At 41.4% G+C, this 22,836-nt stretch overlaps 1 protein-coding gene across 1 annotated transcript; it reads right to left on the bottom strand.

The window, feature by feature from the left end:
- Positions 1-4,517: 4,517 nt before the first annotated feature.
- c1d (C1D nuclear receptor corepressor) lies at positions 4,518-22,806 on the bottom strand. Its single transcript, XM_072506863.1, has 4 exons — positions 22,618-22,806; positions 13,610-13,676; positions 13,455-13,510; positions 4,518-5,084 (listed from the first exon to the last, which is right to left on the bottom strand). Exons 1-4 carry the CDS (start codon positions 22,756-22,758, stop codon positions 4,923-4,925), a joined length of 426 nt encoding a protein of 141 aa, XP_072362964.1. The 5' UTR covers positions 22,759-22,806; the 3' UTR covers positions 4,518-4,922.
- Positions 22,807-22,836: the final 30 nt, after the last annotated feature.

Raw genomic sequence — 22,836 nt, 5'->3', positions numbered from 1 at the left:
TCAATAGACATGGCAGATACAGCCCAGATGATTGAATGCCAGGAATGCCACGTGAGCGAAAACAACAAACTCAACAACAATGGAGGACTTTCACAATCTTTTGCTACTCGAGGAGAGGGCACGAGGCGAGGATGTCTACACCGAATTCAAAAAGTGTGACTGAGAAAAACATTCCGATCAAGAAACTGGTTTCAATTCACAACCGAAGGTGCACCGTCAATGCAGGCTTTGGTGCACTTTTCAGAAATGATGCTGAATTCCCACTGTGTTATCCACCAAGTGCTAGGGAACAAGATTATTGACTTTTCTCATCTAATGATAGTTGTCAGAATTGTCAACTCAATTCGTGGCAGAGCACTGCAAAATTGCTTGCTCAAATCACTACTCGATTAGCTTGATACCACCTACAGTGAACTCATCCTTCATGCAGAGGTGAAGTGGTTAAGTCAAGAAGTTCTCCAGAGATTTTTAAACCTGCTCCCTGAAATTGTCATCTTTTTACAATCAAGAAATGAGGTGTACAGCAAGCTGTCAGATAATACTTGGGGTTTCTTTCATAGAATCACCAGAGCAGGAGGCCATTCGGCCCATCGTATTTGCACCAGACCCTGCTCTGATAGAGCACCCTACCTAGGTCCAAACCCCTGCCCTAACCCTGTAACTCCAACTAACCTTTGGACACTAAGGGACAATTTAGCAAGGCCAATTCACCCAGCCTGGTGGCACGGTAGCACAGTGGTTAGCACTGTGGCTTCATAGCTCCAGGGATCCAGGTTCGATTCCCGACTTGGGTCACTGTCTGTGCGGAGTCTGCACGTTCTCCCAGTGTCTGCGTGGGTTTCCTCCGGGTGCTCCGGTTTCCTCCCACAGTCCAAAGATGTGCAGGTTAGATGGACTGGCCATGCTGAATTGCCCTTAGTGTCCAAAAGGGTTAGGAGGGGTACTGGATTACCGGGATGGGGTGGAGATGTGGGCTTAGGTGGGGTGGTTTTTCCAAGGGTCGGTGCAGACTCGATGGGCTGAATGACCTTCTGCACTGTAAATTCTATGTTCTGCACTGTAAATTCTATGTTCTATGTTATAACCTGCACATCTTTGGACTGTGGGCGGAAACCGGAGCACCAAGAGGAAATCCACGTAGACACAGGGAGAACGTGCAAACTCGAAGCAGTCACCCAATGTCAGAATCGAACCCGGATCCTTGGAGCAGTGAGGCATCAGTGCTAACCACTTCCACCACATTTTGCACACCAGTGCAAAATTGAATGAGCTGAACAGCAAACTGCAAGGGAGGACGGAAACTTGTCATACGTGATCAGTGCAGTAAATGCGTTCAAATTGAAACTTGGGCCTGTGGTTCTCCACGTTAAAGAATAAAATTACTCAGCACTTCACAAATCTGGAGAAAATCCAACAACCGGTCAAACAGAAAGGGTCCCATCCAAACAAATTCAGTGACCATCCAAACAAATTGGAAAAGGAAGTCAACAGACAATTTCAAGAGTTAAACAATATGGAACAAATCACTATGTGTGTCTCAAATCCTTTTCTTTGAGGACGTTGGAGAACTTTTTTAAAAATTTGTTCATGGTACATGGGTGTCGCTGGCTGGGCCAGCAATTATTGCCCATCCGTAATTGCCTTTGAGGGGGCTAAGAGTTAACCACATTGCTGTGGGTCTGGAGTCACATGTCAGCCAGAGCAGGTAAGGATGGTAGATTTTCTTCCCTAAAGGATATGAGTGAATCTGATGGATTTTTACGACAATCTGCAATGGTTCCATGGTCATCATTACTTGTAATTCCAGATTTATTATAGAATTCAAATTTCACCATCGGCAGTGAATCAGAGAATTTACAGTGCCGAAGGAGGCCATTTGGCCCATTGAGTCTGGACAGGCCCTTGGAAAGAGCACCCCACCCAAGGCCACATCTCCATCCCGCAACACCACCTAACCTTTTTGGACACCAAGAGCAATTTAGCATACCCAATCCACCTAACCTGCACATTTTTGGTCTGTGGGAGGAAACTGGAGCACCCGGAGGAAACCCACGCAGACAAGGGGAGAAAGTACAAACTCCACACAGTCACCCGAGGCCAGAATTGAACCCGGGTCCATGGAGCTGTGAGGCAACAGTGCTATCCACTGTGCCGCCCATGGTGGGATTCGAACCCGGGTCCCCAGAGCATTACCCAGAGTTTCTGGTTTACTAGTCCCACTATGCCACCGCATCCTCACAGCACAATTTCAGCAGGTGTTTGAACGAAGCAGTGGACTTGGCATAGAAATTACCACCGTGCAAATTGACATGGAGCTGGAAGCTAGGTTATGGGGCAAAGACGTTTGGGGACTTGTAGACAGAGAGAAGAACCCTCTCTGACATCCTGAACACTCAAGCTGAAGGCCTACTTTGGTTCCACATACCGCTGTGAGATGGCTTTTTCCCAGATGAAAAAACTCCAAGTATCGCACTAATTTCACAGATGCCCATCTAATGGACTGTATGAGACTGGCAATCTCAAACCACAACCCAGACTTCACAGCACTCAGTTAGTGCACAAGCACAGGTGTCACACTAAGGATCGGTGAATAATATGCATACATTTTTGGAGGTTTTAGTAAAATCAAATTTTTAAGAGTAGATCCTGTGCTGCATTTAAATTCTAAAAGTGGTCTTGTGCTTAAAAGGCTGGAGATCACTGGGTTATAGCATTGTCTCCTATAAAAGCTTACGAGGCTTGAGAAGATAAATTAAACAGAATTTAATAGGTCAACATAAAGTAAAGGCCACAATGCAGCTTACAGCTCAAAAGGTCATAGATTATCATAGAATTTACAGCGCAGGAGGCCATTCGGCCCATCGAGTCTGCACCGGCTCTTGGAAAGAGCACCCTACCCAAGGTCAACACCGCCACCCCATCCCCATAACCCAGTAACCACACCCAACATTAAGGGCAATTTTGGACACTAAGGGCAATTTAGCATGGCCAAGCCACCTAACCTGCACATCTTTGGACTGTGGGAGGAAACCAGAGCACCCGGAGGAAACCCACGCACACACGTGGAGGATGTGCAGACTCCGCACAGACAGTGACCCAAGCCGGGAATCGAACCTGGGACCCTGGAGCTGTGAAGCAATTGTGCTATCCACAAGGCTACCGTGGTCTCAGTTGGGACAACTGAACTGCCAGGCTGGGCCGGCTTTTACGGGGTGAATTTACGAGCCCCAGCTGGGCAGGCCTCCGCCCACTAGCAGGGGAGCTCGTATTCCACAAGTGCCATGTGGAGATCTTTGAGGCTTCTCCATGGGTCTCGTGGGGGTTATTACAGCTCACAAAACAGATATAATTCTGGCTCAATAAAAGGAAATCTGCTCATAGAAGCTGCTGTACTACATACGAACATAAAGAAATAGCAGGAATCGGCCATCCAGCCCCTCGGGGCCCGTTATATTGTTCAAGAAAATCATGGCTGATCTCCTCCCTCAATTTATTTCCCATCCTATTCCATAATTCCCTCAAGTGTCCAGAAATCTATTGTTCTCAGTCTTGAACATACTCAAAAACTGAGCAACCACAGCTCTCCAGGGTGAAGCATTCAAAAACATTTGCAACCCTTTTGAGTGAAGAAATTTCTCCATCTCAATCCTCAGCAGATGACCTTTTATCTAGAGACTCTGATCCCTAGCTCTACACTTTGCAGGTGAAGCTAGGAACATTGGCGGTTTTGGGGTCCATGTATACAGATCACCCAAATATAGTCAAGTACAAATAATTAATCAAACACAAAAGGAATATTAGCCTTGATAACTGGAGGACTGGAATGTAAAGGGGATGCTGAATGGCCTCCTCCTGTTTCTATGAATAGAACAGTGATGCAGATTTTGTCAATGACACTATCACATACTTGCTCACACTCTCTCTACAAATGGTCATAGCAGCAATGGCTAGAGCTGTCAATCATGGGACACCAGTAGTCATTGCTAAAATTAAACCCATGCTAAGGTTGAACACCAAACATTGACAGAAGTGCTCCAGAATACGTAGCACAGCACCAGATGCAGAGAAATACGTTATCCTAGGACAGGTTAAATAAAACCGTTGAGATAATGAGGATATAGAAGTAGATTTCAGATGTTCAAAATAGTCAATTGGGTGGTAACCCTTAAACAGGCCCAATCTGGCACCACTGAGCATTTGGAAATCGCTTCCCCACAATCACTGTGCCATAAAGGGAAGCTGCTGCAGTTCAAAGAAGATGTAAACACCCTGGGACTCTGGTACTAGTAACAAAAGAAAAAGATCAGACTATCGAGTGGCTATATTCATGGAGTGTCTATGCCTTTTAAATTATAAAGAAAAATTCCAGACATCCAAGAGGCACGTGAACACTTTGGTATTTAAATAAAGGGTTTTGAGATCAACAAAGAAATGACAGTTCAAGTATGCAACTTAGTGTCACATTAGCATCTATAAACTTTAGTTCATTAATTAAAAGCAGAAATGATTGGCTCTCGTTTTCCAAATAAAAGGGATGGGGAGGCGGTTGAGGTTACATAAGAGGAACCCAAAGCATCCCACCTGTTTATTAAGCAACACTAGAATGTATTGCAGTATTCAAATTACATTGAAATCCACCTTTCAGAATAAAAATGCATACCTCAGAAATCAGAACAACACCGTACAAAAGATCTAGGTGCTTAATAAGATACTGCTTAAACATTACATTTGAAGACGAATACTGCCACCACTTGAGTGATCGGCTTGAGAATTTATTCGGGAACAGAAATAAAAATTCATGTGTAACTTTTTTTAAAAAGCAAATATGTTAAACATTACTGACACCCAGTGGTGTGACAAAGAAAGTTCTTGTCAAAGTTACTCATTTATTCTTACAATACTGATTTTTCTTTCATGCTTTTTCAATGGTGTGATGATTGGGATGGCATTTTTGACCTTCCTTCTGGCTTCGCCTCCCACAAGGCACTCCGGACAATTCGTGAAACCACTCCCTTGTCTAGTCGCGATGCCTTCTGGCGGTCCGTTATCTCTTTCACTTTGTTCATGTAGGTCCTTATCCGCTCCTACAACAGAAAATTCATTTTTTTTTTTTAAATTAAAAAAAACAGCGCTTTCATGGATTGGAGACATTTCTGCACAGTTCAAGGAAGACCACTAAAGATAGATTGCTCTCACTTTGATCTGGCCAGCCTTCTGCATGAGAACATACATATTAACATTTAGGCAAGTAAACGGATATGTGAATGGAACATTGTTGCACTTTCAATTATACACATTATAAAAATAAGTATTTTGCATCATTTCAAGAAACTCCCTATTGTATTGAACCCATTCCAATTTTACAAGTACTTTCAACATGAAACATGAAGTTGAATAGTGGGTAGGCAGAGCAGGAGAGCAGAAACCATGTAAAAGACAGAAGTTGGATGGTGGGTAGGCAGAGCAGGAGAGCAGAAACCATGTAAAAGACACCTAGCACGTTCCCTAGATCAACTCCTAGACATGTACAGTGGATCAAAATTAAGTTTTAAAAGGATTACATTTTTGATATACCTCAAGGCAAGAGTGATTTCAAAATGTGATATTGCTAAGCTTCAAACAATAAAACCACTTAAGCCTCGCTCACTTTCTCATAATCTTAACCCTTCATTTGGATTTCATTGTAATCACTCCCTTCTGCTCATTACTCTGCAATAAGTACCCTAAGTAATCTACATGAAAAGGAGCCAGAATATTAAAACTTCAAACATTTACCACTTTCAGTGTACGGCTTTTGTAAAACCTCGGAATTAAGAATTACCTCACACTACAAAACTCTGCACAATTTCCATTTTTTTAAAAATCCATTACTGGAGGAAAAATGGTACAAGAACCAAAAGAATAGTTTTGCTTTGGTTTTAGAAAAGTGAGCAAATCTCAGGTCAAACAGCAAAATGCATAGGATCCCCACCTTATACTTCCACAAAGATTTCCAAAAAAACATTGTACTCAATAATTGAACAAAACAACTTTCCCACTTGACCATTCAATCTTAAACATTTGCACAAATCCAGATGAATTTGCTTTTATTCCTTCCCCCTCTCACCCACCCCCAGGCCTGCTAAATCGCTCATGCCCATCAGAAAACAGACAATTCAGATCAGCAAAGCAATTGCAAAATCTAGTTTGATCCAGTCACCCCAACCTGCACCACACCACACAGAGTTCACCCCCATCCCAGAGTTCAGTGACAGCCATAATACTGTTGACAAAATTGAAGTGCTGCAAGTTTTCAAAATTAAACAAAACCACTGCTGAGCAAATCAAGGGGCTTGTTTAGCACAGGGCTAAATTGCTGGCTTTTAAAGCAGACCAAGGCAGGCCAGCAGCATGGTTCAATTCCCGTACCAGCCTCCCCAGGTGCCAGAATGTGGTGATTAAGGGGGGGGGGGGGGGGGGCTTTTCACAGTAACTTCATTTGAAGCCTACTTGTGACAATAAGTGATTTTCATTTAATTTTCAAAAGGGCAGCAAATCTAGCAGCTACTTGGATACATGTGCAAATATTACAGATTCAGTTATTTCAGCAAAAACATAATAGCTCTAATGGAGATCATCAGTTCAAATGTACCGAGGACCAGTAAGAATTATCCCCCAATAGAATGGCTACTTGTTTTTGTTATTGTTGACTTAGATATGTTACAAAAAAAGGTTAAGCTGCAGCTGAACTGTTAACAGCCAAACTATGACACACTTCAGAAAGAAAAAGCACAACAAAACAATTATTTAATTTGTAGATCAGTTGCACAGAACTCTCTCCAAACCCATTAGGCATAAATGGACTGATTTGGTCTCATTGCATAGATGTCTTGCCGTGGCAAAATGAGTTTCACAAACAGCAAAGGAATTGTTCAAACCTAGGCAGACAGGATGGGAGTCTTCACTTCATTTTTTTTTTAAAAACAGAAAGGAAAGTAGGGTTTTGAAATATTCAAAAAGAGACATGTTGTCTTAAAATGATGAAAACCAGATGAAAATGTCATTTGGACAGGTCAGGACAGGCATAACGATTGCCAAAAAAGCTTTCAGCCTAAGTGCTGAACTAGATACTTAATAGCAAAGAAATAAATATATGAGGCAGAGAAAGTCGCATCTGGAATAAGTAGTAATTATAGCTTATGCTGTACTAGTAAATCATTCACAGCATGGTTTGCATCTTATGAAGGGCACCAAGGAAGGAGAATCAAAAACTTAAGATGAGCAAACTATTCCAAAGTGTCACTTGAAAATTAGAATAACTTTGTATGGTTACAGCTTAGGCGGTTTGTGTATTTTGTAAATCTTCCTCATTCTAATTATCTTATCTACCTCAGCCTCAGGGAGTAAGTAGCATTTTTTCCAATACATTACAAACAAGGCATGTCAATCCTGGCTGGAATTTTGAAACACCTGGCAGGCTTAAATTGCAGTCATTACCAAAATTAAAAAGAATACAAGCCAATTTTCTAACTTATGATGTCGAATGGTCCATAAAACAGGTCTGATTTTTTTATTCTTCCCTTCCAATGAAGAGTTTCTTAAATCAAACCATAGATTTTTTTGCCATTACTCCATTCCGTCCATTGCCTATGTTGATGATTCTTCGTGTGAAGTATTTTATGATTGGTTCTAAATTTCCCAAATACTACATTGAACCTGTCCATTCCCCTTGTCCTATTCTCACAAGTTAGTTTAACACAATGGTAAATTCAAAATATTGTTTTCTAATTTGAACGATCAGAAATTTCTCTGGTCACTTTCACAATTTCACCCATAGCTATTTCAACACCATTGGTGCAATTTATGGCACTGATTTTCATTGCACACAGCACTTTGCGCGACCTGCATCTATTAGTGCACAAAGTTTTGTCAATTAATTTTGTACTTTCTGAGCTACTAAGGCTTTGTTTCATACACGTGAGTCTGACTAATTTACACTGAATTTCTGAATCAAAGTCAATAGTGTAGATTAGAAAGTTTTAGTCCAACATTGCTCGGAGGCACTTACCACTATTAACAGGCATCCATTGTTTTCTTATCCATTCCCAATATTTACCCTCAATCCTCAGGCTTTGAGCTAACCAAGAGTCTTTCATGGGGAACTTTGTCAAATGCCTTTCTGAAGTAGTTATAGATAGGGTTTACCACAGATCACTTAGGCATTTTATTCCCCCCCCCCAAAAAAAAAAATTACGGTCATTCGAGAGGTTTCACTTCATGTTAAGAGATAATCCTCAAGTTTCCCAATACATTTTATTTTACAAGGAATGAAGATCAATGGTCTTTAGATAGGTTTGTTTTGGACGATTCTTAAAAAAATTGAGCATCTTGCCAGGTTACTTCCAATCTTCAAGTAGCTCACCAAGAAATCGCCCATTGCCAACATCTTAAGTATGGCATGGAAGAGAAAACATATAATAGAAATAAGCTTGGATTGTACTCCCTTGAATTTAGAGGGCTACGGAATGATCGGAGGTGTTTAAATCAGCTGTTTGTAGCAGCCACTCGCTTTCAACTTCAATGAGCAAAGTGACCAGGGAAAAGAGTATATGAAGTAGCTCTCCACTGCATTCCTCACGTGTCCGCAAGGCCTCTTCCAGAAGAATCCTCTTCTTGTAAGTACTTCCAATGACGTTCCAGCTCTTCAGTCATCACCACCAAACCTTTGCCAATTCTACCATCGGCTATGGTTACAACCCTGAGTAAGAGATCCTTACTTAGCCATGGGGTGACCACCCAGAGGTCTCAAATGACCCCGTTATCCTAAGTGTATCTTGCTTAATTATCAGAATGTATTTTTGCTAGAGATTACATATTTGTTAGATGACGACACATGCTGCTGCAAGCTAGGCCGCATGATAACTTGCATCATAAAGAAATAGAAGCATATGCCACATAATTCAATAATTCTGTTACAGACAAGCAGTTAAAAACCATATGTAAATTCTGGGTGAATTTATTTAGCTTCTGCTGATCAGAACCCAGTGTGGTTATTTTTAGAATGTAAAGTTGCATTGGAAGGACATAGGCTACAAGTACTCTGGCTCTAGTATTTAATATTCCTGAAGCATTCCGCTGTAACTTTCAAATGGTTGGCTCATTGCAGAAGAAAATACTGGACCACCATTCACTGCAGCAGGGCATCTAATGATGTGTGACTTTAGTTAGACATACCTGTGTGCATTGAGGTTTTAAAATTTCTTTGTATGACAAACTGCGAGAAGAGCAAGCTAATAACGTAGCATCAAGGGAAGCGGGACACATGGGATCCCAGTGAACAGGAAAAAAAAAAATGTATTTTGTTAGTCAATCACTTTGCAGGGTTGCAAAATTAACTGCACAGGGGTTAAGAAGTGCAGAGCAGGCGAATCAAATGTTAGAATGTTTTGAATTTAACATTTTACATTTTTAAACCATCGGCTATGGTTACAACCCTGAGTAAGAGATCCTTACTTAGCCATGGGGTGACCACCCAGAGGTCTCAAATGACCCCGTTATCCTAAGTGTATCTTGCTTAATTATCAGAATTTTTAAACTCTCCCAACAATCAAAACTTGAATGTCACAAATGCAGAGCAATCATAAAGAAAGGTGAAAGCCTACCACTGACCTTTTAATTCTGACATGACTGTTAGAACTGTAATCTTACGGATTTAGGTTTTATGTAGCTGCAATTATTTTACTTTGTCCTTTAAGAGCAGTAGTCTTAAAGATGGTGGGTCAGTTTAGCAGCCAAATATCCAAACTCCACTGCGGGAGAACTGCAAGCATAAAAATTTCTAATAACAGATTTGAAGTATTACAGACAAGATTACTTTGTGACAGACATACCCAACATAACATAAAATATGTTCTGTACAATTGGAGTACCAACTAGGAGTCATTGTATGGCAGGTTCAGAAGGCATTATAAAAAATGATCAAGCTCAAGCTGTTCAAAACTGGTTTTAAAGCAAAATATGAAGCTGACACTAATGAATTGTCTCTAACTGCATGTTCGAGAATTTGTTTGGGTGAGGGGAAAGAAAAACAGAGGCATTAACCTGGCGAAGGAAAAGGACACAGACACTAACCATAGCTGCAGTTCAAATCATCCCATTATCCCCAACTGCAGGTATCATGGCACAACCTGGTTACTGTGCTCCTGGCAAATAATAAAAACATGCACTCTGAGGAATTAGTGAAGGAGACATAATCACTGCCATCCTAAATCACAATTTGTAGCAGATTAACAAGGATGTAACTTGGAAATAAATCTAGTTGATACCGTTATGATGCCAATGTTGTAACATCCAATAAATCAAGTATTTCAATAATCCAGAAAGCCACCGTTGGACTAGTGTAGCCAGAAGATCATTCACCAGGCACTTTATTATATCTGTTGACTCCAAGATACTAATGTTTTGAGTGAATAGATCATTCCGAGCACTGACTCATGAAATAGACATTGGAGATACAGGCATAGAATTTACAATGCAGAAGGAGGCCGTTCAGCCCACCGGCCCTTGGAAGAGCACCCACTTAAGCCCACACCTCCACCTCACCCCCATAACCCAGTAACCCCACCTAACCTTTTTGGATTCCAAGGGCAATTTAGCATGGCCAATCCACCTAACCTGCACATCTTTGGATTGTGGGAGGAAACCGGAGCACCCAGAGGAAACCCACGCAGTCACAGGAGAACATGCAGACTCTGCACAGACAGTGACCCAAACTGGGACGCTGGAGGTGTGAAGCATTTAGTGGCTATCCTGCTCCTGACAGACAGCATACTTTATTGTACTTGCTTCTGTGCAGTTCATCATTGCCTTACACGTGACCTTAATGTAACTAAATTCTGAAGGTATAAACTCATGTAAACATCTCGTGTATCGATCAAAAATCTAAAGGTTGCAATCACCTGAAGATACACAGTTCAACCTACACATAATACTTTCATATTAAGATTATTTGTCCTCTGTATCTGCCCCAGAGTGTTTGTTTGCTCTCCATGATGTAGCTGGCTGTGAGGTATCACAGCAAATTAAAGACATTTAAAACTGCTCAAAATCTATAAGATTAATAAACGCAGTGATGTTTTATCAAGTTTTCAGAATTGCTAATTAAAAGATTACCTAAAAATGAAGAGCTAACATCGACTTTGCCACACACAGGCTGACTGAAAGCTGCCCTCTTTACTGACTGGATAAAAATTACGACTTATTTGGATGAAATAAAAGCTGGCAACTGATGGCAACCTAATTTCCACAATGTCCAGCATCTAAATTAGGTTACAACCTTCCACCTTGGCAACAACAAAACACAGGACATAACTACTTCAACTTTAGACAGTGACAGAAAAGCGAGGGACTTTCAGTTTTACACCAGCATCCAATATGCAAGAGGCCACACAAATTTGTTTCAGGTCATCAGATTTTACATTTGGAAAATGGAACCCTATTCTCAGAAGACTACTCAAATGTTGAGGCAGGATGATAAAGCAATTTATAAAAACGGTAGCGCTTTAGATGCTGGTCTTCAGTTAGTGGTAGTACTCTTCCCTCAGTCAGAATATTGTGTGTTCAAACCCTATTCTAGAAATTTTAGCACATAGACACCAACAGTGATTAATGCAAGCCTGGAACTGCTCATATTCTCGCACATGTTGGATTTATCCGATTAACTTTTATTCCTCTTCCCTGGGCACCATAGTTTGCGTAGAGCGTCTTCTTGATTTGCAAGGAACATTAATAGCCAGATGTCAGGAATCTCCGAGCAATGAAACAAAACCAATCCAGTTTGCAATTGTGGCCCTCACAAAAGTGCAATGTAAAGATAGGATTTTCATGTAATTCAAATAAGATACGCAGGTCATTCTAAACAGTTAAAATCACCACATTTCTTTCCTGCTCTTCTTGCGAAACATCAAAAAGATGATAGATGTTACTGTACACACGCATTTCAGACGTAAAAAAAACTTCAACAGAAATCTATTAAGTGCTCGGAAACACGTTCCAGAGACCTCATGACTCAATAAATGACACTAGTTTCACTACTGGAATAAACAGGTTATGAACCTGGTGTCTCTTTGATGTGGATGCAAACGATACAGTTCTACTGAGGGACATACTTGTGTAGATCATTGAAGGAACCAGACAATTTAAATTACAACCAAAATTGTGTTCCCAGTCTTACTGTAATCAGCGATTGCACATACCATAGAAACACTCAAAGAACACTGTTGAAAAGATGCAACACCCCAGGAAGTTACATGATACCAGCTACTAGAGTTCATGGCAGCTTGTTCAGCACAAGAAGCAAAATACTGCGGATGGTGGAAAACTAAAATTAAAACAGAAAATGCTGGAAATTGCTCAGTAGATCTGGCAGCATCTGTGGAGAGGAACAGTTTACATTTCAGATCGATAACCTTTCCTTCGAACTGGAGAAAGCTGGAGATGGGGGTTTAAACAAGTACAGAGGCAGGGAAAAGGGGGAAAGAAGGAAAGAGATAGGTGGGAGGCAGGAGAAATTAAATGACAAAGAGATGCAGGGGCAATACAAAAAAGAGATGTCACAAGATGGATCTATAGGTGGTAAAGTGGGAAAAGCAGTTCATAATGACATGAAATGTTAACGGTTTCCCCCTTCACAGATGTTACCAGACCCTGCTAAGTACTTCCCACATTTTTTATTTCTTGCAACTCAAGAAATAGAAATAAGAAGCACTGAATAGTTACAGCACAGATTGCTCTATGGGAAACAGAAATAAGAAGCACTGAATGGTTACAGCAGATTGCTCTGTGGGGCTTTCATTCCCCCATCCTTTCCCCCTCAAGTATTTATTCAATTCCCCTTTGAGACTTGTGATTGAATTTGTTTTCACCAGAGCTGAGTGGCTTGTTGGGCCATTTTAGAGTGGGTCTGGAGTGAGAAGCAAGGGCAGCAGGTTTCCTAAAGGACATTAGTAAACCAGATTTAAAAAAAAGAGTTTTAACAACATTCGACAGAGGCTTCATGGTTATCATTAGACTTTTAAATCCAGATTATTTATGGAATTCAAATTCCACACCTGCCATGGTGGGATTTGAACCCGGATTACTAGTCTAGCGACAATACCACTACGCCACCCTAGATTCCAGACCACATGGAGTAAAAACAGTTTTCTCCATGCCACCTTGGACCAATCACCTTATATCTGCCCTCTGAAGCTACAAGGTGATGGGGGCATTATCGGAACAGTTTCTCTCTATAGACTTTGCCTGGGCACCTCACGAGCACCATACTTCATAGTTCTAAAACTTGAAATGGTGGGAGCAGGTAGCCTTAAGGTTACTGGCAGGCTACAAAAGTTATTTTGCAATGATATTTTTGAGAACTCTTGTCCACCAAAGTAATTAAAACCATGATCACACACAGGCTACAAGCTCTATCTTACCAATTCCTGTTTGACACCATGCTCTTTGGGGTTGATTCCTTGTGTGATGAGGTATACTAAGGAGCAAAGAAGAAACAGGTCACAACAATATGCCTAGAGAAAAAAAAAGAAAAATGTATAGCATCCACCAGACACACAAGGTCAGCAATACTTACTCCAAAACATTGAATTTAATGCATAAGCAGAGGCTAAATCCAGCTTGGCTTGTTCAAGAGGATCCAACTGAAAAAAGAAAAACAAAGTCTTGCAGGTAATTACTCTGAAAATAAGCCTTAGACTAATGAAGAATCTACTTTTGGAATAGGATTCATTTAAACAGCAAAACTAAACTCCAGTGAAAGATTTATTTTGGCCCGATTCAAGACAGTCTTTACTTTCAAAAATATATTTTACTTTACAATAGAATAGCTTCTACATTCCCTTTACCAAGCCATTCTCTAGCAACGAGCAAAAGTTCTGTTGTGCCCAGATGAGGAAACAAGAACCTTCCAAACCCAAGCCTCTACCACATAGAAGAACAAGGGCAGCTGATGCAGGGGAACACCACCATCCACAAGTCCCCCTTTAAGTCAAATGCAATCCTGAGTTGTCCCTGGGTCAAAGTTCTTGAACTCCCTTCACATCAGCACTGAGTGCACATGTACTACGTACACGGCAGCAGTTCAGGAATGTGCCTCACCACCACCGCCTTCTCAAGGGTAAATAGTGGTGGGCAACAGATGCTGGCCTTACCAGTGATTCCCACATCCCATGGACAAACAAAGAAAAATATCAAGAAAAATTAACATACTCTAGACACAAAATTTGTTCAAAATACAATGAAGTACACTGACTTAATGATGAGGCACCCAATGCTTTGAGCAAGAAATTATTCCGCAATCAGTAATTTTTCAAAACTTAATCTTAAAGTGTAGATAAAAATTACAAATATCTCGAACTCTTATAGTCAGTGAATGTCAGGATCCATGAAACATTCCAATTACTTCCGAGTTACTCCATCTCAATAAAATATTTCTCTCAAGCCTGTCTGTTAACTGCAAATGTTTAATGAATTACCCTAATTTATGCCCTCCTGTCGCAAACTATCTTGTTCCAAGCCAGTAGAATGTGAGAGACCAGCCAGTACATTAGAATACAGTAAGAAGTCTTACAGCACCAGGTTAAAGTCCAACAAGTTTGTTTCAAAACACTAGCTTTCGGAGCACTGCTCCTTCCTCAGGAAGGAGCCCGAGGAAGGAGCAGTGCTCCGAAAGCTAGTGTTTTGAAACAAACTTGTTGGACTTTAACCTGGCGTTGGAAGACTTCTTGCTGTGCTCACCCCAGTCCAACGCCGGCATCTCCACATCATACATTAGAATAGTCATGTCTCGAAGTAACTGTGTCAGGACAGAGGTTTTTACAACAGATGAGCTGAAATGTGGCAATGTTACAGAGGTGGAAATTGGCAGTCTTAGTGATGGCGCGAACATGAGGTTGGAAGCTCATCTTGTGGCCAAATGTGACACTAAAGTTACATCTTAAGCTTAATCTCAAATTTTTACCAAGGAGGAGGAACTACTTCTTGCAGAGGGTGGTGAATTTGTGGAACTCGCTGTCCCATAGGGCGGTGGAGGAGTCATTAAATGGTTTCAAGGAGACATATACATTTTTGATTTTAAAAAACGGGTTAAAGTGATATGGGGACCAGGTAGGGAGGTGGATTTCAGCCCAGGAAGAGATCAGTCATGATCTGTGTGGAGATCTGTGAATGTTGGAGCAGGTTCAAGGGGCTGAATTGCCTACTTCTGCTCCTAATTCTTATGTTCCTATGAGAGGCTGGAGTCAGTAGTTATTTGGAGCTGGGACCAAAAACAATGGTTTGTCTCCGACATTTAATTGGAGAGAGTTTCTGCTCATCCAGTACTGGACATTGGATAAGCAGCCTATTCATTTAGTAAGGCAGTTAAGTGTCTGACTGAGTTTAATCTCATTGGGGCTGGTGGGAACGTCTGTGGCAGGGTTGCCACCACTTCTCCCATTACTACCATCACCGCAGTAGCCATTAAATTTAACCAGATAATTCAGCTTCCAGTAAAACGTTGATGGAAATAATGACACGTTACTAATAGGGGCAGGCACAGCAATGCCTTCAAGGAAGATTTATACCTGATGTGGAAATTTGCTGGATAATGTCATTGCTCAATCATGGGTGATTTTACATTTCAAACAAGTCACCTTGTGAATCTACAGCACAGATTCGAACTAAGTGGCCAATGCCAGAATTTACACTCCACAATGGCTTTCTCTGAATCCAAGTACCTCCTCCCACTCTGCCTGCATACACCTTTCTCAAGTATGCATCAATTCTTCTCTTAAAATGTGCCAGTACTTTCAGCTATAAACATGCCACGGCTGTGTGCCCTACAAAAATGGTGCCACCTAATTCTGGGCACACCCAGAAATGAGAACAGCTTCTCCACATGCAATCTACTGAACCTCTTCAGAATGTTAAAGACTTCATCGGGTCTCTTCTTAATCCAAAATCTTCCAGAGAAGCCTCCCCAAGCTCAGCCTTCCCTGCTAGTTGGATCTTCACAATTCTGGTAACATCCTTGTCAATCTTTTCTGCGCTTTCCCAGTGTTTCAATATCCTTATAGAAACGAGATGTGCACAGTGTGGTCTATTCCAAGTTCTATATAAATTGAACACCTTGCTTTTGTATTCTATTCCTCTAGAAGTGAATCATAATACTTTATTCACACGCTTCATGGTCTTGCCAGCTTGCATTACAGCGTTTAGCGATTAATGCATCTGCAATTCCAGGCCGCTAACCCATTTAGTTATTTACCTTGCAAGAAATAAATGTTTGTTATACCGTCTTATCAAAATGAACTACCTCACACTTGGCTATGTTGAACCACATGTCATTTATCCACCCACTCTGCAGGCCTGGTTATGCCTTTCTGTATTATGGTTCTGACATCACTTGCGACATTCTCCAATTTAGTATCATCTTCAAATGGCATACCTCCACTGGAGGCCAAGCGATCATTAATATGGTTAGAATAATCTCTAGTCCCAGCACAAACACGGTAATTTCCAGCACCCCCACAACCCTTCCAAGTTATCTGTGCTCCTGCAACTATGACCTCCTGCGCACCCCCAATCTTTAATCAGTCAACCATTGCCGACCGTGCCTCCAGCTGCCTTGGCCTGAAGCTCTGGAATGCCCTCCCTAATCCTCTCCATTTCTCTACCTTGCTTTCCTTCTTTACAAGCTTTGGACCATTTGTCCTAATATCTCAAGTGGATCAGTGGCATATTTTGTTTCATAATGCTTCTGTGGTTGCTATTTGCTGTTTTATATTATAATAAAAATAATCTTTATTATTGTCACAAGTAGGCTTACATTAACACTGCAATGAAGTTACTGTGGAAACCCCCTAGTTGCCACACTCCAGTGCCTGTTCGGGTGCACTGAGGGAGAATTTAGAATGTCCAATTCACCTAACAAGCACGTCATTTGGGACTTGCAGGAGGAAACTGGAGCACCCGGAGGAAACCTACGCAGACATGGGGAGAACATGCAGACTCCACACAGTGACCCAAGCCAGGAATCGAATCTGGAACCCTGGCGCTGTGAAGCAACAGTGATAACCACTGTGCTATCATGCCGCCCAAACGGTGCTATATAAATTATTATCCCGGTGAAATATCACACTTCACTTTCTGCCAATCCGAGAATATTCCCATAACTCCTACTCTCTGATTTAGGGTTTCTCAGAGGGTCATTAGCTTTTAGAATTCTCTTCCCTCAGGGAGCAGTGGAGGGTGGGCCTTCGAATATATTCAAGGCAGAATTAGACAAACTGTTGTTTGACAAGGGAGTCACGGGTTATCGGGGACAGGCAGGGAAATGGTGTCAATGATCTTATAGAACAGCGAAGCAAACAAGAGTGGTGGAATAGCCTATTCCTCTTTCTCATGTTAAGGTTTCAAACTATCTTTCATGAGTTGTGCTAACTAGCCTTTGACTCCATATGGTCCTGACATCCACCTTGAGAATTTTGCAGTGGCATCTTGGAGCATTGGCAAAGGTTTGTCAAAACATTTGAATTTGATTTTAAAGCACTCGGATTTATTACTTCTACATAAATGATTTGGCCTCCTAAATATCAAATCACACACTGCAGTGTTTGTGGAATATTTTAGTTTTTACTGGCTACTTTAACACTTTGAGCATAAATGCTCATGAAGCCAGGAAACAAAAGATGAGCTGTGCCACTGTTCAGAATTACTGCACTTACTTGAATGTATTCTGTGGACCTCCTTTATCCACCTTTGTTAAATCAGAAGGGTGATCCTTATTTCAACGGAAAGGATGAAACAGGTTTTTTTTAAAGGCAAACAAAGACAGATTAGTTCTAAATCGTCACTGTGGGCAGCACATGACAGAGCAATGCTGTCAATGACAGCTGCCAACTTCACAGGAACTAGCCAGTGAAACCCAATCGCTTTGGAAAATAAAATTCTGCTGTATTCGATGAAAAATACAACAATACCTGGGCCTCCAGCAACAGTTCATAGTTAGACATTAGAGCTTAACTTGCACAATGGAGGTGTTTATGGAACCTGTATCAAGTGATAAATGGTTTGCGATTAAGTAGCAAACTCACCCTGGAATGTTACTAACAGACATTTATTAAATCTGAACTTATTTTCTCAGTTTAAGCAAAGTAATATTTTTGGATGAACTGAGAACTTGGCTGCAATTTTACTTGTGCATCTGCAAGCTGACCCAAATTTTAAAAAACTGAATTTTCCAATGATTACTGACTGCACTTACAAAAGCAATGTAGCAAATTCTAGGTCATTGCAAAAAAAATTGAGAGGCATTGCCCGAGAAAAAATATATCCACATTTATTAAAAGACAGAGAAACTCAGCCAATTTCTGATGCATTAGGATAAGAGCTAACTTGAAATCCAAAAGCAGCGATAATTTGATTTTTTTCATTAAGTGATATTGAGTGCCATTTTATGAGCAGAGCTTTTAACCAACGTTTCAGCTGTACCATCTCTCAAAGGTTGCATAAAATACTCTGCACGAGTCCCATTAACACAAAATTTATTCTCTTCTGTTACGTTTTTATTTTAAGCACACACATTCTGGGTACGTGCGTAGACTCTTATCAAAGTCACAAATTACATTTGATGCGACTGTGACAAAGGCAAACATTCCCTCCTCATCCTTCTTGATCGGTCTACAGCCCTTGACATGGCTGACAGCACCATTCGCCTCCAATGCCTCTCCACTGTCAGCCAGTTGGATGGAACTATGTGGTTCCATTATGTATTTAAATCGCAGCCAGGGAATCATTTGAGATGGTTTCATATCCTGCTCTCGCACCGTTACCTCGGATCTTCCCCAGGGATTTCTATTCCTTGGCTCTCACCTTTTCCTCATCTACATGCTTTCTCCTCACCGATATCATCCGAAGGTACTGCATTATTTTTCACCGTATGCTGACAACACCAAACCAAACCTCACCACCACCTCCCTCGACTCCTCCACTGTTTGCCAAGTTATCAGACCGTTCTTCCGACATGCAGTACTAGATGAGCAAAATACTATTTCTACTTAAATTCTGGGAAGACTGAAGCCATGGACAGTGCTTCCCACACCAAACTGCATTCCAAAGTTACTGACTCCATTCCTCTCCCCAGATATAGTCTGAGATTGAGACAGCCTGTTCGCAATCTTGGTGCCACATTTGATCCAGAGGAGTTGTCCATCATCATTAAGACTGTCCATTTCCACCCGTATATCACCTGACTTTGCCCTTGTCTCAATTTGTCTGCTGCTGAAACAGTCCTTGTCTCAATTTGTCTGCTGCTGAGTCCATGCCTCTGGACTCAGTTGAGTGTAATCCTAGCTGCTCGCCCACATTTTACCCTCTGCAAACTTGAGATCGTCCAAAGCTCCGGTGCCCATGCCTTAACTCGCAAGAAGGCCCTTTTGCCCAATCACCCCTGTGCTCATTGGCCTAGATTGGCTCCTGGTCAAGCAACATCGTGATTTTAAAATTCTTATCCAAGTTTTCAAGTCCCTTAAATGGTCTTGGCCCTCCTTGCCTTTGTAACATCCTTAAACCCCACACCTCCAAAATATCTGCACTCCTCTTAACTCTGGCTTCTCGTGCATTCATTATTATAATTGGTTGGTGGCTATGTTCAACAATGCCTCAAATTTCAAATACCTTCCTTATATTCAAACTCTTCCATAATCTTTCTCCATTTCACCTGTTTCCTACTCTAGCATGCAATACTGAACTCTACATTCCTCTAATTCTAAATATCTCTAGTTTTCTTCATCCCTCCATTGGCATCCATGCCTTCAACTGCTTCGCCCCATGCTCTGAAATTCCTTCCTTAAACCCCTCCCCCCCTCCAAGACAGACTAATTTGACAAAACCTTTGGCCATTTGTTAAAATATCTCCTTCCATGGTTTGGTGTCAAATTTTGTTCCATAACACTCAAGTATGTTGCAACATTTTACTATGATAAAGGTATAGAAATGAACACAGTCTAATGAAGGTATCTAGTACCTTCCAAATCGGCATCCAAGAGCACTTTACAGAAAGATACAGCTTTGATTGCTGGAAAGATGTTAAAAAAGGAACTTTTAATAAAAGACAAGAAAACAAGTGGGTGGGAATTCTGGGGAGTCAGCACAAAAGACTAACCAGAAACAGGTGAGCAGACAAATACTGGTATGCATATGTCATATTCAGAGGACAAGCAAGAATCTTGGGTTGGAGGAGGTTACAGAGCAGGAGGCTGGCTGAGGAAGGATCTAAAAACTAGGAAAGGGATTTTGAATTCAATGCTTTGAAAGTTATGGACCCAATGGCAGTCAGAGTACAGTGTTGCTGCTCGATGGTGACTGAGTGTAGCGTGGCGAAGCTATGGATGAGTTGGGGGGGGGGGGGGGGGGTTGCACTAAATGGCTGGTAAAAAGTTAAGTCAAATATTAAATATCAGTTTGGCTCAGTTGGCAACACCCACACCTCAATGTTCAGTTTATGGCTTCAAACTCCATCCCAGTATTTGAGCACACAATCCAAATCAAAACGTCACACGTAATTATGGGAGATGCTGTATTGTCAGATGCGTCACTACCTTTTCCAGATGAAGCATTAATTAATATTCCTGCCAGCCTGTCAATTTTAATGCATGCTGTCAAAGGAAACCAAATATATTTGAGTACTCTAGTCTACATTAATTTACACCCAGTAGCACATTACAGTCAGTCATATTATTGTATGTGGAATATTATCACAGCTAAATTTATTGCCATATTCATCCACTTTAAATAAAAGATCATTAGCTGGGAAGCACTTGGAGATGTCCCATGATTGTGAAAGGCACAGATGGTCAATCATATCACAATGCAAAGAAATTAAGGTGGCATAACAATTCACCATGGCAATGACTATAGGCAGATCGGTGCCATTGACCACGGTCTCAGTGATGTGGGCGAGATGAAAGCAGTCTGATGGAATCAAACAGAAATCGAGAGAGAAGTGTACGAAATTGAATGGCAGTAACACATTGGGACGCTCAAAGAAAATTACTCTATAGCTGAAATGAGCAGGGGGAATTTTTGAGAGAGAATATCAGCACATGTCAAAAGGTCACAGTGCTGGAAAACTCTGCAGATCAAGCAGCATCTGTAAAATTCTGGCATTTGATGCTTACATTTCAGATTTCCAACAACTGCAGTATTTTGCCTGTTTTTTGGTAACAGGGTGGGGTAGATGAACTATGAATTGGTTTTGATTTGGGGAGCTAACAGATGACACACTTTCCTCATTGGTAGCCATCTTCTTGATATTGAAATGAATACTAGGTGCTGCCAATTGTTGAGAGGAACAAATCCTGATTAAAAAAAGGTCATTTATCAGAAACACTCAGTTTCTCTCTCCATAGATGCTGCCTGAACTTCTGAGAATTACTAGCAGTCTCCATTTTTTATTTCAGATTTCCAGCAGTGTAAACTTTCCACTTTTGCATGAATTATTGGGATCATGCTGACAGCAGACCCAATGGGAACATATGTTTCTGGACTAGCAATCTAGTGGTTGAGACTAACACTCCAGAGCTTTGATGTCAAATCCCACCACTGGCAGCTGGGAAATTTAAATTCCCAGCCTATCTAATCTTTCCTGATAGATAGAATTCCTCATTCTTGGCAACATACTGGTAAACTTCCTTAGTACCCTCTCACACTTCAGCAATTTGCTCTCATGCCCACATGCCCATCCTCAACCTGCTATAATGACCAAATGAAGCCCAAACCAAACGAAGGAGCAGCACCTCATCTTCCAACTAGGCACATTTACAGCCCTCAGAATTCAACATTTGAGTTCAACAACTTTAGACTGTCTTTTCTCCTTCATCTTAACAGTTTATGATGGGGATTCACCCAAGGAAGTATTCACCCGAGGAAGGAGCTGTGCTCCGAAAGCTAGTGATTCAAAACAAACCTGTTGGACTTTAACATGGTGTTGTAGGACTTCTTACTGTTAACAGTTTATATTATATATATACACCATTTTTTTCTCCCAATGCAAAAACCCTCCTCCCCAGGCCATCTGCCACTTGTTAACTTTTGCCACATCATTATTGTAAACCCTCCCAGCTCCCACTAATCACTGACCTTCTACTCTCTGTTCCACCAGCTCTCACACAGCAAGTAATCCAACACACTTCTCCCTCTGTTAATTCTGAAGACTCAAAACATTGCTGTTGACTTTTTCCAGCATTCCCCACTTTTGTTTCAGATTCCTGCATCCACAGTATTTTCTTTTAGTCCTTTTTAAGGTCCCGATGACAAGTGTCCCTGGAGATTGATCTTCACATCCTGGGGCTGGTTTAGCACAGTGGGCTAAGAGAGCTGGCTTATAATGCAGAACAAGACCAGCAGCACGGTTCAATTCCCGTTCCAGACTCCCCAAACAAGTGCCAGAATGTTTCACAGTAACTTCATTGAAGCCTACTTGTGACAATAAGCGATTAATATTATTATAAATCAGGGAGGGTTGGCAACGCTGGGCCTTATAAGCTCCACAGGGAGGGGGTAAATGCTGTGTCACTGCGAGGACCCAAGTGATTTGGGTACCTTCTGGAGCAGCTCACTCCTGGGCACCGACATCAGGGCCCTCAACGTCCCGTCGGCAGATTTCAGTGACTCATCGAACGCCACCAAGTAGTCATGGATTTCTGTCGGATAGTCTTCATTTAAAGGCTCGAGGTCCGCCATTCTACACTGAGCACCCCCGGCGGAAGGAATTGAGGTCACTTCCCTAGCAACCCCCCAGACCACGCATGTGTAGTGCAT

The sequence above is a fragment of the Scyliorhinus torazame genome, chromosome 1, assembly GCF_047496885.1.
Source record: "Scyliorhinus torazame isolate Kashiwa2021f chromosome 1, sScyTor2.1, whole genome shotgun sequence".
Lineage (NCBI taxonomy): Eukaryota > Metazoa > Chordata > Chondrichthyes > Carcharhiniformes > Scyliorhinidae > Scyliorhinus > Scyliorhinus torazame.
This window is presented reverse-complemented; position numbering and strand designations above follow the sequence as displayed.